Source organism: Embiotoca jacksoni, unplaced genomic scaffold (genome assembly GCF_022577435.1).
Source record: "Embiotoca jacksoni isolate LCO1_2020_lvr unplaced genomic scaffold, fEmbJac1.0.p SCAF_23, whole genome shotgun sequence".
Taxonomy (NCBI): Eukaryota; Metazoa; Chordata; class Actinopteri; family Embiotocidae; genus Embiotoca; species Embiotoca jacksoni.
Genome location: NW_027185374.1, coordinates 2,614,262 through 2,631,369, shown reverse-complemented (window position 1 = coordinate 2,631,369; position 17,108 = coordinate 2,614,262). Strand labels below are relative to the sequence as shown.

Sequence of the window (17,108 nt, the reverse complement as noted above, 5' to 3'; positions counted from 1 at the left end):
AGGACTTTACAGACAGGGGCTCTGGGAAACATCACAGGTGTCTCTTGATGTTTCTGTGACCGAATTAGAAAATAATGAGCAGATCAACCAGTAATGAAAAGCATTAGCTGCAGAGTAACAAACTGAAAGAGGGGATGACAATAAGGAGGTGGCATGTTGCTGGTTGAGAGATTAACTATAACCTTTTGATGATTATGAACTCCTCAGCTCATTACCACTAAGCTTCAGTTGTAAACGCCAGGCATATTTACAGCAGCTGTTTGCTCCTCTGGGGTTTGAAAAGGTTGATCCTGACAGGGCTAACACCTCAGAAGAAATATAGCTCCATGCTGTGAAGAGGCCCAGTGTTACAGTGGTGGATGTTATGTAAGAGCAGTCTATTTACAACAGAATAACATCTAAATTAGGCGCTACACGATTAGGTTACATGTGAGACTTTATCTCTGAGGTCTAAGAAAAAGCAGTCAGCCCCGTGTTTACCTGAATTTCACTTTCCACAGCTGCTCGCGAGGTAACGACAACTAGAAGAAACGACAAACTTTAAATTACATTATTTAAGTTTATGGGCAACATACAAAAAAACCCCAAAAAACAACGTCTTCTCTGGTCAAGGCTTTTCCTGCCCATTTCGCGGTTTACAATGGATGTTGTGTGAGTGCGTGTGAAAGTTTGTGCGCTCCTCCTCCACTCCGTGAAAGCCGACGTTGATTATTTCGGTGCTGAGGCGCTCAGGATCCGCTGCCCGCCCGGAGAGACTCACTGGAAGCCTCAGCGCACAAACCCACCAGCACAACATGACCGTTGAGAGAATATTCGACGAGCTCGGACATTTTAAAAGGTACCGAAAGTATTTGTACTCTCTTGTTTTTTGTTTGTTTGTTTGTTGTTCTGGGAATGAGTTGTGTTTTTCTTTTTTCATCGACAGCCTGTTGCGCAGCTTTGGAACCGCTCAGCGTCTGATGTTATTTTTTATTCCATGTCACAAATGCATATTTAAAAAAAACAAACGAGTGTTCGCGACTCCTTTTTATTTCATGCATACTGTTTTTTGTTTTTTTTCAATGACATGTCAGTGTTTCACTTGACTCGAGGAACTTCATTGTCTAACAAACTGAAGCCGGACTTCAGCTAAAACCCCCCAAAATAATCCCAAAACAACGCAACACACTCATGTTGCCTGACCACTAGTCATTAGCACTACTTGAACATAAACTTTGCGCTCCTCTCCTTCTGGTCTGCAGATTTATCAACGACTCTCTGGTTAAAGTCAGTCTTCTCAGTCACCAGCTTCTTTTCCACTGACAGCATGACCAGTGTGTCTGAAGCACAGATCGCCAGCTGCAGGTCGGGGTGAAACGAGGAGACCGGGCTCTGTGTGTAGCTCCCTTGAAGTGTGCACACAGCTGGTGTTTGTTAGAAGCCTTCATCAACACTGATACACGTTTACTCGGATGATACTCGTCAAAAGTACATGATCCGTACCAGATACTCGTCTCATCCCAATAAATAACTGCATTTTCCGCAGTTCCACTTTAATCCTTTATTCCACTGCTTGTCAGATCCAAAGAAGCAAAAGTAACGGTGCAATTACGTCATGGCAGATGTGAGGTGAACCTGAGAGAAGGCGTCGAGAGTTGTCCAATCACATTAGATCATAAAACGTAAAACAATACAGATTCGCTGCCAATAAAAGAGGCAGGGTCTAGGGCGCAGAGATGTGCACCCAGTGGAAAATCTGATGCAACCAATTGAGGAGCAGCCTGAGGTCTTGTGGTTGACAAAAGTTGAAGGACTTGTATTCATTCTCATTTGGCCGGCGCCCTGCAACAGGAACTATTTGTATTCACACAGAAATTAACTAAATACAATTTTTAAACAGTTTTTATTGAATGCTTACAGGCACTAACAGACTACCATGTGCATTTTATCAGCAAACTATAATGATATAATTCATTTATATTTTACATGTTAAAGTAGTATTCTTTTTCTCTCTAAGTTGGTGCCCCCCCCCCCCCATTAACAAACCGCCACTGGTTGGCACCTACAACAGTCGGGTAGTTCAAAAATTGGCATCACTTTAAAAAAAAAAAAAAAAAAAAAAGTATATTATGATATCCAAAATATAATACGATATCTAGTCTCATATCATGATTTTGATATCATATATAGAATGTTACTCCACCTTACAACACTGTATGTACCCAGTCTATGTGTGTACCTAATTGGTTCAAAGACTGATTAAAAGATGATCTGTTAAGGTTTTCTATTTTGGAGTTTTATGTTGAATGAGACACTCGAATAACTTCTACTTACCATCCCCTCTTCAGACCTACTTCACATGTTTTCATGTATTTCCTGTCTCTCCAGATATCAGGCATGTCTGTACTTTGCAGCAGCCTTCCAGGCCATAGCTTGTGGCATCCACTACCTGGCCTCCGTTTTCCTGGTGGAGACTCCAAACTTTGTGTGTAGTGCGCCCGGCAACATCACTGATGTCCTGTACGGTAACATGACTGGATCTAGTCTGGAGGACATCCTGCCGGTCTTCAATTCAGGGAGTGGACCCTTGGTGGTGAAGACGGCTGAGGGAGAACAGTGGGAGCTCAGCCGGTGCCGCTGCGCCCTGCGCATCAACCCAAAAGACTTTATATATGACTTTGATGGTAACAAAACAGTGAGAGCATGTGATGGGAACTTTGTTTATGACCACACTGAAGTTCACCAAAGCATCGTGACGGACTGGGACTTGGTGTGTGACAAAGAGTGGCTGGCCAAGCTGTGCCAGCCCACCTTCATGCTGGGGGTGCTGATTGGCGCGCTGGTGTTTGGGGACATCGCTGACAGGTAAGCAGGGAGGGGTGTGAAAGTACTCTCATGAAGAGTCCAAATCCAAAGAGGGGAGGTAAATTGTACCATGCACCACACTTGCAGTAGAGTTTCACCATTTAAGGACATTTTTTACACTTGTGCATGGAAACAAGAGTACACGTTCAATCACTAAAGACTGTTGACTTGCCTTTTTAATTCACGTAGTCATAACTTCAGGAAACATTCCTCCACTTCTGCCTCAACATTAAACAGCATGCTGTTCCCTCTCATGCTCAGTGCTTGAACACAGAACTACACAACTACCTTATAAACTTGATAAACAGTAAGAAGGTGTGGGGAACAGATGGTTTGAGTGACAGTGAGGCAAGAAAAGTGGAAGCCAAATTAGTGTAGATGACGGTTTAGAGGAAGAAAGAGAGAAATGAAGGAAAGTAATCGGAGCACAACAGGAACCTTAGCACAGTTCGGAAAGATCATGTGACCTGCCCTGAAAGCCTGAGTGGTCAGGACTTAGAAGTAGGAGAGTCGAGTGCACACTTGATTTGATATTTGACAACCATTGACAATAATGAATCCCACTAACAGACTAAAGAAGGTTAGGATTAATTGCTGATGGTCAAGATTATTTTGGATTTATCATACCTACTTTTATCAGTGCACTTATACACAATGACCTATGGTTGAATGCATGCATTGTGTGGGCATTGTCAAAGTCCTGTTTCACATGGTTCTCATGAGGACAAGGTTTGATTGTTAGTGGCTGTGAATTATACTCAGCAGCCAAAGAGGTTGTAGGGCATCTCTTGCATGCTCAGAGGAAAGTACAATCCTTTGTTATGATTTAATTTAATACACAGCTGGATGATATTGCTTTTACATGTTGTGCAAGTAAATAATCATCATTTGATGCCATACAGCTAACATATTTTGAGCTAGAACATCTCTTGCTGTAAAGCTTGGGCACTTTTTATACGATGTATCTGAAGCTCTATCCATAAAGTCCTTGCTGCAGTTTGCTGGACTGCTGCAACATCGATTCCCTATTTTTGCAGCAGTTAATGTCCCTGCACAACTTTAACAACTGGATAAACTCTTTTTAATGCTTTTCTTACCTGATCTTGTAAACTCAGTTTCTGTTCTCTCTGTTTGTTTATCTGTCCCCATCTTTCTCTTTTCACCCTGATTTCTCCCTCTGATGCTCGTCTCTCTCCACCAGAATCGGTCGTGTGAGGATTCTGATGTTCACCAGCCTCTGTCAGTTTGGGCTCGGGGTGTCTGTAGCATTTGCTGGAAACTACACTTTTTTTGTGGTGCTCCGCTTTCTCCTTGCCATGGTGAGTTCAGTGTGTGTACAAATGTATGTGCCCTTCTGTACTGTATATGGTTATGTACCTGTGTGCGTCTGTGCACATTTGAAGGAAGTCTCAGCTCTGGGCCTGAGACAAAAGAAGCGTCGTATTTTTCCACTTAATTTTTGTGAATAACCACTGTCTTCAAGTCCACTATGTGCCTAATTTCTGAATGTTTCTCTCAGCCAAACACCCTTCTGTTCTTTAGGAATGTATTTGGAGCCACCTCCTGTCAGTTATATTGCAGTGAGGCCAATTTACAGACCAAAGTTTTATGTATCTCTTCCCTCTTTTTTACTGTAAGTTTTTATATATTTAGGTGTTTTTTCTTTAGGAAATACTGTTTAAAATTTAAACAAGATTTTAATGCCAAAAGCTCTTTTTTCTGCATGCCAATCAAATCTGTGTATGCATAAAACTAGCTGGGTTGGTGCCCTCATCTAGGCCTTTAGGTAAATACCTAAACTGTAAACATCATATTACAGCTAACAAGTGAAATTAGATCCCACGTCCTTGTCCTGCATCATCAAATGGTGTGAGTTAAAAACAACATGCCATGCTAAGAGAAAGACAACACAAGGAATTTAAGCTATACATAGCAGTAGAAAAAGTAAAGCAGCAGAACAAAGGAAGTTTAGTGTGTCTTTGTGTGTTAAAATGTGTGGTTATTTTTATGTACAGAGTATTACATGATATGTGCATAAAATAACACATTTACAAGCCAAAGGAAGGGAGTCATTACAGTTTGATGCCCACATGGCAGTAAAGTTGTGCTGAAAGAGCCCCTTCAGTCTGTTCAGGGTTTCACTCCTCTCCGACTTCTACCATCCCCCTACTCCTCCTCAGCTACAGCTGTTGTTTTTCACATAGAATCGGACTCTCAGATAGTGAGGACAGCCGCACTTTAAAGCCACACTAAAAGCCTTTGCAGATATATCGGTAAATATCTAGTACATTATAAATCCTTCCTTTCATTTGTAATTTACTGTGTAGGGCAAAGAGTTGATCTCGTGAACCACGAGAACAACTGCCATCAGTTTCAACTTTAAAGCAAGACCGTGCCATTCTTTAAAAGATGAAATGACACGTTGTTTCTTTTAAGATGAAAAGTTCATAAGTGATGAGGGTTTACTTCGTCCAGCATTTTTCTGCTAACTTAATACTGCAAGCACATATCAAAATGTGTGTGGGCCTTTTTTTGTGACTGTTTTTATGTTTTGAGCATATTTTTGTAGAAAATGATCACTACAACGACTGATTCCTGCATATATCTTACGTACAACATTTGTCCTCCTCTTAACCATGTCCTTCCTTTCCTCCTTTGCTTTTGTCAGGTGTCCAGTGGCTACCTGGTGGTGGTGTTTGTCTATGTGACAGAGTATACTGGCATCAAGGTGCGCACATGGACCTCGATGCATGTGCATGCGGCCTTTGCAGTCGGCATCATGGTGGTGGCTCTGACCGGTTACATGATTCGGGTCTGGTGGATCTACCAAATCGTCCTCTCCATTTGTACATCGCCCTTCCTGCTCTTCTGCTGGAAGTTCCCAGAGACGCCCTTTTACTTGATGGCCAAGGGCCGTTACAAAGATACTCAGACTCTGCTGGATGCGATAGCCCGCTTCAACGGCCTTGAATGCAAGCTCAAGGTGGAGGATCTCCTGGACCCGGAGAAGAGTGAGAATGGCAGAGCTCTGCTGGAGCAGGATGCCATGGAGCGGCCCTCACAGACCGAGAGGAAGCTGTCCATCCTGGATTTGTTTGGCAGTTGGAGGATGGCGGGCCGAACATGCACAGTGTGGGCCATTTGGTTCATCGGCAGCCTGGGCTACTACGTCTTCTCTTTGGGCTCAGTCAACCTGGGAGGAAACCAGTATGTTAATCTCTTCCTCGCTGGTAAGTGGTTGGCTGATGAGTGTGAATTTGCATGAAAAAAAAAATAGGAAAATAATGGCAACAACATTTGAAAACTATATAACAATAATCATCCAAAGGTTGATATGTTTGCGTTTATAAATTGGGAAACCTTTGACAACTGGTGTACCTTTTTATAACCTTTGGTTTGAAATGTAGAGTATTATTTTGTATTTGTGTTTCTTTATTTGTCTCTTTTAGGTTGTGTGCAGTGCGGCTGAATAATTTTTAGATTAGCCTATTTCATCAAATAACAAATCCACCCCTTCCCATTTAAACCAATAGGCCTCTTAGTGTAGTTCAGGCCTGTTTACCAAGTTGAGCAGAATCTATAAATCTAAAGAATACTATGAAATGTTGCAGTATGTTTATCTACAGTCATGTATTAGGTTTATATTGTGTCACAGAGAAGGCAGTGAGATAATTTGCTTTTCTCCAGTGTTGTTTACTGCTCTATTCATGGCAACACAGACTGAAATCAGCCTTTGAGCAAGGAACCAAAAGTACAGCGTTCTATCTTTGATCTGAATGGCTCCCATGTGGTTTGGTATCTAATAAATAAAATAAAATAAGATTTGTACTATAATAAGCATCATTTATTTAACAAATCAAGAACTGATGTACTGCTTATGTAATAGTCATGTTAAAGGATGGGATTCTTCTCAGGCATTTCATATAAACTTTGATATTCGTCATAACAAATGCCTTTCTGGGTATTATTTCTCTCAATTGTACATGTTCCTTGGTAAAAGTAATGTCTTGGAATGCTATTTTATTATTTCAGCAGGTGATACAGTACTTGCGTTCAATTTACTTCGTCTTTTTTCGTCTTTATACTCAACACAAAATATTTATTTGATCTGCTTCCTTTAATCCGCAGTGGAAACATTCCTTGCTAGTTTACTTTGGATGCATAGTGTGAGGCCAACATTTCAGATGGTTATTTAGGTCTCTGGGATAGAATGTCACAGTGTCAGTGCCACGATAACCGATAACCTCTGACCAAGAGCTGCTGTGATTGGCTCTTTACAGGTGCAGTGGAGCTCCCCTCTTATCTGGTTGGCTGCTTTGCAATGGACCGCATAGGAAGGAAGAAGACTTGTGCCCCTGCCCTGCTCCTGGCTGGCGTCGCCTGCATGCTCATCATCGTGGTACCTGCTGTACGTACAGAGATCCCGAGAGAGAGAGACACTATGTCTTTTACATTAAATCTACACACCACATTCCAAGAATATCTTTGCTATATATTTAGCAGCATCTCAGCACTATTTTCTGTGGAGTTATAAAGTTACAAGCCCAACACAATGTGTAGCTCCTCCAACAAAAAAGAGTCACTAAATTTTCTCACACGCAGTCAGGTTAAATGTAGGCCATGTATCAAAGAATACTTTGCATAAAGAATGCTAGCTCTATCTTGTTTTGTTATCATCTTATGGTGTTATTGCTAACATTTGACTAAGCATGGCTTCTAACTGCATTTGGAGTATTACACGTGACAGGGATATTGCTGTCAGCAAGATCTGACTGTTCGTCGTGGTTATGTCTGAGCCAAGGCAGCAACAGGAATAGGCTAAGTTTAATATAGGTTATATAGGCTATAGTATTTCCTGCACTTTCACAATATGTTTTGACTGTTCGTCTTGGGGTCAGGTCCTGATATTGCTCTGGGCTCACTGGAACATTACTGTTGAGCTCTGATATACGACACCGGCAGTTCCCGACTTTCTGAGCTCTGACCCAGATTAGTACTGCTTATGGTTGGGCTGGCAAACAGCTGGTACTTAATGTTCAAATAAATACAAGCTTTGACCTCAAAAGCCATTCTGACCAGAGTGTTCAACAAATGGGAGATGAGACTCCTGGCAGGAGACTGACAACAGCGAGTTGTATGTCTTGTGACTTTTTGTACTCTGTTTGTGTAGTAACTAATGCAGTCCTCTGTGGGAAGACACAACTTAATGAAGCTCCATCCAGAGACTGCTAGATGTAGGAGCATGTGTCACGTTCTTTGGTAAACTACATGGATATATATAGATATATATATATATATCTATATATATCTTGACAAACATGCCAGGGTCTCTAATGTAACTGCATAAAAGAGGAGTTTCAAAATGAATTGGTGTTCAGAATCACTTTGAACTATGCAGAATACATCAGCTTGTTGTTGTGAAGGAAATCGTAGAGATGAGGTGAAGAAGGCAAGGAAAACCGTTCTGGGTGTCAACAGAGTGATGTTTATCGGCAGCAGCTCGATTGAGGAAAGACGCCACGTGTGGCTGTGCCAGTTACTAAACCTCTCTGCCTGAACTCTCACAAGGGCTCAACTATAAGGAACACATTTGTTCCTACAAGTACATAGAATATGTCCTTGGCTTGATACTGCCTAACAGAGAGTCCGACAGGCTGTCTCCAGTGTGAGCACAATCAACACTCATCATGGACAGTTATCTCCTGAGTTCGGGGTGTCCTTTATGGGACCTTTACCCCACATTCAAAAAAATCAGAGGAGTCTCAAAGTATGTCTGGCCTGAACAATAGAGTTTCCTTGACAGTTTTGGTGACTGTGTCTTAGTGACAGACCATATATACAATGGACAATCTCATACTTTCACTATCCAATTAGGGATTCCTCAGGAAGGATGGGAATATTATCATGGCTACTGCTTTTGGAGAGTGCTTTTGCTTTTGAATGCTGTCTTTGTCTAGAAGACCATTCTGTACTGCATTAGTACGGAAGGAGTAAATACACACTCAAGTCCAAAATCTACGCTATTTCAGTGGCTTTATATACCCCTATCTGTATTTTGTAAATTAAAGAATTGGTAAATACAGACACAGGTTTGATAAGCATGACATACTGTTAACACAATATTAAAACTTTCTGGCAAATCTGGATTCTGCACAACATGGAAAAAAAAAAAATCACTCCTGCCACTGATCACTTGTAACAGAAGTAAGATTGCCGATGTCCCAGCTCAGAGAGGACAGAAGGCTGTTTCCATGCAAACAGCCCTGTGTGTACCAGGCAATCACACCATAGAACCCATTGCTAAACAAATTCATCAATAAATAAGAGGAAAATAATAAAGAATAGAGTGTTTGTGCCGAACAGCAGTACAGCCCGAAATATACATTGTTGGAGTCAGGAAAAACATTTCAACAACTCTTCTGGATAAGCACTAGAGCTCTGTAGATCACAGCTCATGTTCCAAAATCAGCTTTTACTTATATGTACTTGTACAGCTGTACACTATCATGTTTACACTCTGTGAGGCCCACATGGTGTACCACAGGCGATGCAGTACCTTATGGTCACTGTCCTTTTCACATGTGCATGATATACTCACAGACATACGAAATATTTGCATGCACCAATATCCACTCCACACATCCATGTGTATATACAATATATTGTCAAATAGTTATTAATATGTTTTAGATATATTCTTTTTTTAAACTTTGTATTGTTCTAAGAAATTCTCAAATTTATTTTTCAGTGATTTTTGAAGACTAAAATTATGTCCAGTAAATCTCTTCACACTGCTATCGTGAACTTTTTACCCATCCCTCTTCCTTCCTACAGTGATAAATCCAGTTGCAGTCTCAAAGATCCAGTATCTCATTTCCTCCGCTTCTGAATGCAAACCATTCTATCACAAGGGGAATTTGTTTTGCTACAGCAGCATTATAAATACAGCTAAAGCAATAAAAATAACAGTAAAAAATATTAAATATAAAAATGCACAATATATACAATAAAATAGAACAGTATTAAATTAAACTAACTAAACAATAGTGCAAGGATTTAAACAAACATGGAAACATGTCCTCTTATTTATTGATGGATTTTGCCAGAGGGGATTTATTGTACAGTCTGATAGCGGTGGGCAGGAATGATCTCCTGTATCTGGAATGATCTCCCGTATCTGGAATGATCTCCCGTATCTGGAATGATCTCCCGTATCTGGAATGATCTCCCGTATCAGGAATGATCTCCTGTATCTGTCCTTGTGACAGCGGAGCTGGAGGAGTCTTTTGGAGAAAGTGCTCCGCTGTCCCTGCAGCAGGTGGTGGAGAGGGTGGTCAGGATTATCCAATATGGATAATAGTTTCCTCAGCGTCCTCCTCTTCACCACCAGGCTGTCCAGATTGTAGCCAATGATGGAGCCGACCTTCTTAACCAGTTTGTTAAGTCTGTTGGTGTCGCCGGCTCCAAATGCTGCTCCCCCAGCAGACCCCAGCGAAGTACAATGCACTGGCCACAACAGATGGTCGAACATCTGCAACATCTTGCTGCACACATTGAAGGATCGGAGTTTCCCCAAGAAAAAGAGTCGACTCATCCCCTTCTTGTAGACAGCGTTGATGTTGGTCTTCCAGTTCAGTCTGTTGTCGATGGAGACACCCAATAACTTGTACCCCTCCACCATGACCACTTCCTCTCCCAGAACTCTCAGCGGTTGTGGAGCCGTCGTCTTCCTCCTGAAGTCGACCACCATCTCTCTGGTCTTGGCCACGTTCAGGAGCAGGTGATTTCTTCCCGCCCACTCCACAAAGTCCTCCACTACTCCCCTGTACTCATCCTCCCGTCCATCCTTTATACATCCGACCACTGCAGAGTCATCAGAGAACTTCTGCAGATGGCAGGACTCAGAGTTGTACTGGAAGTCAGTTGTGTATAAGGTGAACAGGAAGGGAGACAGAACAGTTCCCTGAGGAGCTCCAATACCACTGACCACCGTATCAGACAGCACACTGCCCAGTCGGACAAACTGTGGTCTGCCTGTCAGGTAGTCATTGATCCAGGAGACGGTGGAGGTGTCCACCCCCACCACCTGCAGCTTCTCACTCAGCAGCAGTGGTAGAGTTATGAAGTAAATTAGCGTGTAGTATGTTATTCAATTTACCCATCCATGGATATAATGCTTTGGTTTGAAGCTTGACTATTAAAGTCAGTGATCTGTTGTAAAGTCTGAAGGCCAAAGGTCAGTTTCTTAAATTTTTTTGAATATAATGAAATAAGCTCTAATATCATTTACAGGGTTTCCCTTTTAGAGCAAATTACATGCAGAGAAACAAACCAAAGTTACTGTTTATCCTCTGAAACATGGGGAAATGTCCAGCATTTGCTGAATTTGCAGTCTTTGTCCTTTTTTTTTTTCTTGCCTCTCATCATCATGCTTCATCTCACCTCATTTCCACAGGACATACAGGCCCTGGCTATCGCTCTCTGTATGATAGGAAAGTTTGCCATTGCGATTGCCTTTGGTCTCATTTACCTGTACACATGTGAGCTTTACCCAACCATCATCAGGTAAGGACAAAAGACAATCAAAACATGTACCATACACTACAGGGTTTACTAGTACACTACAGTACATTGATTTGGACTAGTATAAAACTGTGATTTGTTTTAATAGTCCTTTTTGTAAAAAAAAAAAAAAAAAAAAAAAGCCTCTTTAATTTATGAGGACAAAAATAAACCTTTTTTGGGTCTCATTTTTATATGTTGATAAAACAGTCCAAAGGGAAATCACTAAGACTGCAGTGTAATTTGACCTTTTTTTTATAAACAGTGTTAAGACAGCATTTCTCAAGTGTTAAACCTACACCCCTGCAATAACTAGATATATTAATTGAAAATTAAGTGTACGGTTCCTTATTCTAATTGACTCTAATATGGCAAATAATGATGTTGTCCTGAGGTAACACTTAAATATTTAGTTAGAAATGGTAATGACTGATGATTCTATTAGTTCTTCAGCAAATAATTTATGGTCTGCATCATAATTAAAAGGTTATTCTGTTTTTCTGAGACTTTAATTTTTGTTTATTATGAAGGTGATTGATTTGAACAACTTTTCTTTTTTCTCTATCCTTAATTAACTGAATAGCTGACTTGGACTGTGTTTGTCTTCTTCCAGGTCTTTGGCAGTTGGTAGCGGCAGTATGATGTGCCGTGTTGGCAGCGTGGTGGCCCCCTTCTGTGTGTACCTGGCTGAAGTCTGGATCTACCTACCGCAGGTAGACACACTCATGTTTGCTTTTCAGAACAAAAGATATTGTTCCATGTTATCGCGTTTCACCTTATCCATTGTGTAAACTGTGGACCATGCTCCCATTTGTCATAGTTTATCTAGCAGGGTATCCTGGCAACAAAACTATATGTAGCAAATTAATTTTTCCCTTTTTTCATCACGACACCTCTATAGCTCATCGTGGGAATCCTGGCATTCATTATTGGAGTGCTGACGATGTTGTTGCCCGAGACCCTTGGCAAACCTCTAACAACCACCTTGGAAGAGGCTGAAGCTCTGGGATGTGAGCCCAGCAAGAAGAGCTCAGCCCTGGGCAATGCAGATGCTGAGAATGGGTTGGAGCTGAACCAACATATAGCCAAGGCCTGAGCTGTAGACTGCAGGGAAAGCAGAAAGACACACACATGGAGAGATGCTTTGGAAAGTCCGAATGGATGGAGGAGATAGGAGGTGACGGTTTCCAAAAACCTAAAACAGGAACTTCATTGATTTATTTAATTGTTGGAAAATATGAAAAAAAAAAAAAAAGAACAAGCTTTTATCACAACTCAACTTTTTTTCGTTGACATTTTGGTCTGCAAAGTCATCAACAGTTCAGTACTTTAAGGGTCCTGAGAGGTTGAGAATCATTTCTGCATACATACAGATCGCGGTACAACAGTCACAATGCAATCGCTGCACTTTATAAATTCAGTGGTCGAGAAAATAATGTGCTACGTTTGTGTTATTTGTGTATGTGTGTGTAACTTGTGTGTCCAAGACCAAGGAAACATGAAGGCTAGTGAAAGATTTTTTTCAGTTCAACTTCAGAGTTATTGTTGTAAAGTTGACCATCTTTTATTTTAGTTATGTTAACATTGTGCTCACCAAATTAATGGCAGAACACAGCAACATTGTCACAAGACAGTCACATGGGACAGAAAATTATCAGTCAGACAATCAGATAGTTTAGCCAGATTATCTAAACCAGTTTATTTAGAAAATCACAGATAGAAAAATGGCAGAATTGTTCACCTGACTGCTCATGTTTCTTGCGCTGTTGGATTTCTTTTTCTTTTGCAGTGTTGCAGTGTTCCCCCAATTATCTGTAATTAACCTACTGCAGTACCAAAGGACTAATGTCTAATGACTAATGTCCAAACTACAAAAATAGGACCCAAGCTGTAAAACAAAGTAAGACAGAGAAGTCATCATAAGTGAACTGCGGCACTTTGATTTAGTTACCTCTCCAAACTAGTAATTAGGATAAGTGCAAATTAAATCTATCTGTACATCTCATATTTCATCTATCAAAAGAATAGAATGTATTATTCTAATATCAAATAGGTTCTTTTTTTTTTTAAATGTTACAGTGGCCTTTTAAACTTTCTCTTTAATCTCAGGGCATCAATATCACTGTGAAACTTTCATTTTAAAAGTATTTAAATTTTACACTTATTTCAACATTGTCCTCAATTCCATTGTTTAAGATGCCATTGCTGAGTTTTAACTTTGTTATCTAATGTTAGTGCATCTGTGCATGTATTTGTGTGCGTGATTGTGTTTGTGTATGTGAAGGAAATTGGTGTGCTAGTTTTCCACATGTTCATATTTTGTATGTAACCTAGATGCCTGACACGCTGAAGGAAAATTACATCAAGTAATACTGCATTACTGTGTGTTTAAGGGTCAAGATGTGATCTCCAGATGTTTGGACCAAATACAGGAATGAACCACAAGTGTGGATATGTACATATCTGCTTTGGAATATTGTAGTATACTTTGCATGTTTTTTGTTTCATTTAAACCATTGTGTGGTGCTTTAATTTGAAGGAAAACAAATCATGAAAAGCCGCTGGTATCCTGGAACGAATGACATTTGATTACCAAGTGATGGAAGCATTAGGTCCTGCAGTCGGTTCTACAAACAACCAGGTGGATTTTTTTTTTCTTTGGATAGTTTCTTAGTATTATTTTTATTTCATGATGGAACAATAAATAAGATGGCTGACAATGAAGTTGTTGGGGCATTCAGAGTAAGTGAACAGAACGTGAACGGTCACATAGCTAAATAAGCAGACAAAGCAGTACGGCAGCTGGACATAGTCTTTTTTCAGACAGTAAGTAACAGATCCCTGAACAGGTAACAGCTTCCTAGAAGAGGCAATAATAACTGACATAGCAGCTAACTGTTACCACTGTACAATCTGTAGACTTTTAGCTAAGTTCGCTAACCACACCAGCCTTGTTTTGCCACAGACAGGTTCAAAGTGTAATTCTAAGTGTCCGAAAGTTAAAAAAAAAAAAAAAAAAAAGCCATACGATATGCATGTCGTCCAAATTATGATAACAAAGTCAAACTATAGCATGTCGTCCGAATTATGACAAGAGTCATACTATACCATGTCGTCTGAATTATGACAAAAAAGTCATACTATAGTATAGTATGACGTCTTTTTTTCAGCCAAATTTTTTTTTAAATCCTTAATGTCATCTGAAATATGAAGAGAAAGTCACACCATAGTATATTGTTCAAAACTTCATGCTATAGTGTGACATTTTTTTAGTCCAAAAAAATCACCAAAAAGTCATACGATAGTATGATGTCTTTTTTTCGGCCAAAATTTTTTTAAATGCTTAATGTCGTCTAAAATATGAAGAGAAAGTCACACCATAGTATATCGTTCAAAACGTCATGCTATAGTATGACATTTTTTTCGTCCAAAAAAAAATCACCAAAAAGTCATACTGTAGTATGATTTTTTTTTTAGGCCCAAAAGTTTTTTTAAATGCTTAATGTCGTCTAAAATATGAAGAGAAAGTCACACCGTAGTATTTCATTCAAAATATCAATCTACAGTGTGAAATTTTTTTCGTCCAAAAAAATCACCAAAAAGTCATATTATAGTATGGCGTTTTTTTTCGGCCAAAATTTTTCTAAATGCTCAAGACTACATTATGTCGTCTAAAATATGAAGAGAAAGTCACACCGTAGTATTTCATTCAAAATATCAATCTATAGTGTGAAATTTTTTTCGTCCAAAAAAATCAGAAAAAAGTCACACTATAGTAAAACGTTTTTTTTCGGCAAATTTTTTGAAAATCCTTAATGTCGTCTAAAATATTAAGAGAAAGTCACACCATAGTATATCGTTCAAAACGTCATGCTATAGTATGACATTTTTTTCGTCCAAAAAAATCACAAAAAAGTCATTTTATAGTATGGTGTTTTTTTTCGGACAAAATTTTTTTAAATGCTTAATGTCATCTAAAAAAATGAAGAGAAAGTCACACCATAGTATATCGTTCAAAATGTCATACTATAGTATGACATTTTTTTCATCCAAAAAAATCACCAAAAACTCATGCTATAGTATGACGTTTTTTTTTGGCCCAAAAGTTTTTTTTAAATGCTTAATGTCGTCTAAAATATGAAGAGTAAGTCAAACCGTAGTATTTCATTCAAAATATCATACTATAGTATGACATTTTTTTCGTCCAAAAAAAAAATCACAAAAAAGTCAGACTATAGTAAAACGTTTTTTTTCGGCAAATTTTTTGAAAATCCTTAATGTTTTCTAAAATATGAAAAGAAAGTCACACCATAGTATATCGTTCAAAACGTCATGCTATAGTATGACTTTTTTTCATCCAAAAAAATCACCTAAAAGTCATACTATAGTATGATGTTTTTTTTTAATGTCGTCTAGAATATGAAGAGAAAGTCACACCATAGTATATCGTTCAAAACGTCACGCTATAGTATGACATTTTTTAAGTCCAAAAAAATCACCAAAAAGTCTTACTATAGTATGACGTTTTTTTTTGGCCCAAAAGTTTTTTTAAATGCTTAATGTCGTCTAAAATATGAAGAGAAAGTCACACCATAGTATTTCATTCAAAATATCACGCTATAGTGTGAAATTTTATTCGTCCAAAAAAAAAATCACAAAAAAGTCATATTATAGTAAAACGTTTTTTTTTCGTCAAATTTTTTGAAAATCCTTAATGTCGTCTAAAATATGAAGAGAAAGTCACAACATAGTATATCGTTCAAAACGTCATGCTATAGTATGACTTTTTGTCATCCAAAAATAACACCTAAAAGTTATAATATAGTATGATGTTTTTTTTTAATGTCGTCTAGAATATGAAGAGAAAGTCACACCATAGTATATCTTTCAAAATGTCATGCTATAGTATGACTTTTTTTCATCCAAAAAATCACCAAAAAGTCACACTATAGTATGACTTTTTTTTTTGGCCCAAATTTTTTTAAATGCTTAATGTTGTCTAAAATATGAAGAGAAAGTCACACCGTAGTATTTCATTCAAAATATCAATCTATAGTGTGAAATTTTTTTCATCCAAAAAAATCAGAAAAAAGTCACACTATAGTAAAACGTTTTTTTTCGGCAAATTTTTTGAAAATCCTTAATGTCGTCTAGAATATGAAGAGAAAGTCACACCATAGTATATCGTTCAAAACGTCATGCTATAGTATGACTTTTTTTCATCCAAAAAAATCACCTAAAAGTCATACTATAGTATGATGGGTTTTTTTGGCCAAAATTTTTTTAAATGCTTAATGTCATCTAAAAAAATGAAGAGAAAGCCACACCATAGTATATCGTTCAAAACGTCACGCTATAGTATGACATTTTTTTCGTCCAAAAAAATCACCTAAAAGTCATAATATAGTATGATGTTTTTTTTTAATGTCGTCTAGAATATGAAGAGAAAGTCACACCATAGTATATCGTTCAAAACGTCACGCTATAGTATGACATTTTTTAAGTCCAAAAAAATCACCAAAAAGTCTTACTATAGTATGACGTTTTTTTTTGGCCCAAAAGTTTTTTTAAATGCTTAATGTCGTCTAAAATATGAAGAGAAAGTCACACCATAGTATTTCATTCAAAATATCACGCTATAGTGTGAAATTTTATTCGTCCAAAAAAAAAATCACAAAAAAGTCATATTATAGTAAAACGTT

At 38.6% G+C, this 17,108-nt stretch overlaps 1 protein-coding gene across 1 annotated transcript; it reads left to right on the top strand.

The window, feature by feature from the left end:
- The first annotated feature begins 13 nt into the window (after window positions 1-13).
- On the top strand, window positions 14-14,130 carry slc22a16 (solute carrier family 22 member 16). The gene is made up of 8 exons (XM_069158227.1): window positions 14-838; window positions 2,368-2,844; window positions 4,046-4,163; window positions 5,513-6,074; window positions 7,125-7,252; window positions 11,300-11,409; window positions 12,020-12,119; window positions 12,308-14,130. The coding sequence occupies exons 1-8, from the start codon at window positions 795-797 to the stop codon at window positions 12,500-12,502; spliced, it is 1,734 nt and encodes a 577-aa protein (XP_069014328.1). The 5' UTR covers window positions 14-794; the 3' UTR covers window positions 12,503-14,130.
- Window positions 14,131-17,108: the final 2,978 nt, after the last annotated feature.

Coding starts and splice junctions, on each gene's coding strand:
- slc22a16 (XM_069158227.1), top strand. CDS start 795: ATGACCGTTGAGAGAATATTCGACGAGCTCGGACATTTTAAAAG. Junction 4,164..5,512: donor TCCGCTTTCTCCTTGCCATG/GTGAGTTCAGTG, acceptor TGCTTTTGTCAG/GTGTCCAGTGGCTACCTGGT. Junction 7,253..11,299: donor TCATCATCGTGGTACCTGCT/GTACGTACAGAG, acceptor TCATTTCCACAG/GACATACAGGCCCTGGCTAT.